The sequence below is a fragment of the Buceros rhinoceros genome, unplaced genomic scaffold (assembly GCF_000710305.1).
Source record: "Buceros rhinoceros silvestris isolate BGI_N320 unplaced genomic scaffold, ASM71030v1 scaffold15642, whole genome shotgun sequence".
NCBI lineage: Eukaryota > Metazoa > Chordata > Aves > Bucerotiformes > Bucerotidae > Buceros > Buceros rhinoceros.
Genome location: NW_010398449.1, coordinates 16,797 through 17,172, shown reverse-complemented (window position 1 = coordinate 17,172; position 376 = coordinate 16,797). Strand labels below are relative to the sequence as shown.

At 59.6% G+C, this 376-nt stretch overlaps 1 protein-coding gene across 1 annotated transcript in view; it reads right to left on the bottom strand.

The window, feature by feature from the left end:
- LOC104488999 (C-C chemokine receptor type 8-like) overlaps positions 1-376 on the bottom strand; it is a 6,468-nt gene that overhangs the window by 1,276 nt on the left and 4,816 nt on the right. The window contains exon 3 of the mRNA XM_010131112.1: positions 150-249. Coding sequence (XP_010129414.1) covers positions 150-249 — 100 coding nt within the window. The remainder of the gene's footprint in view (positions 1-149; positions 250-376) is intronic.

Sequence of the window (376 nt, the reverse complement as noted above, 5' to 3'; positions counted from 1 at the left end):
GGAGGACGGGAGTTTGAGGAGGCAGATGTCGGTCATCGTCGTCAGCCTTTTCCTGGTCAGGAGAACCCAAAGGACCAAGGAGTTCCCCAGGAGGCAGAAGACAAACACGAGGCAGTAAAGGATCGGCAGGAAGAGGGACCTGAACCTGCGAAAGCCGCTCCCTTCGCTGCAGGGAGCCGTGTTCTCGTCATAGCCGTAGTCATATTCCGTGGTGCCAAAGAACTGGCTTGTGGGATTCATCTCAGATACCTGTGCAGGAAAGAGCAAGGAGGACATGTCTGGCTGTCCTCACACAGGACTCCCCCCGTGGCTGCTGCCTCACTCTGTGCCGCGCTGAGCCCGGGGGTCAGACCCCAGGCAGCGAGGGGCTGCCACA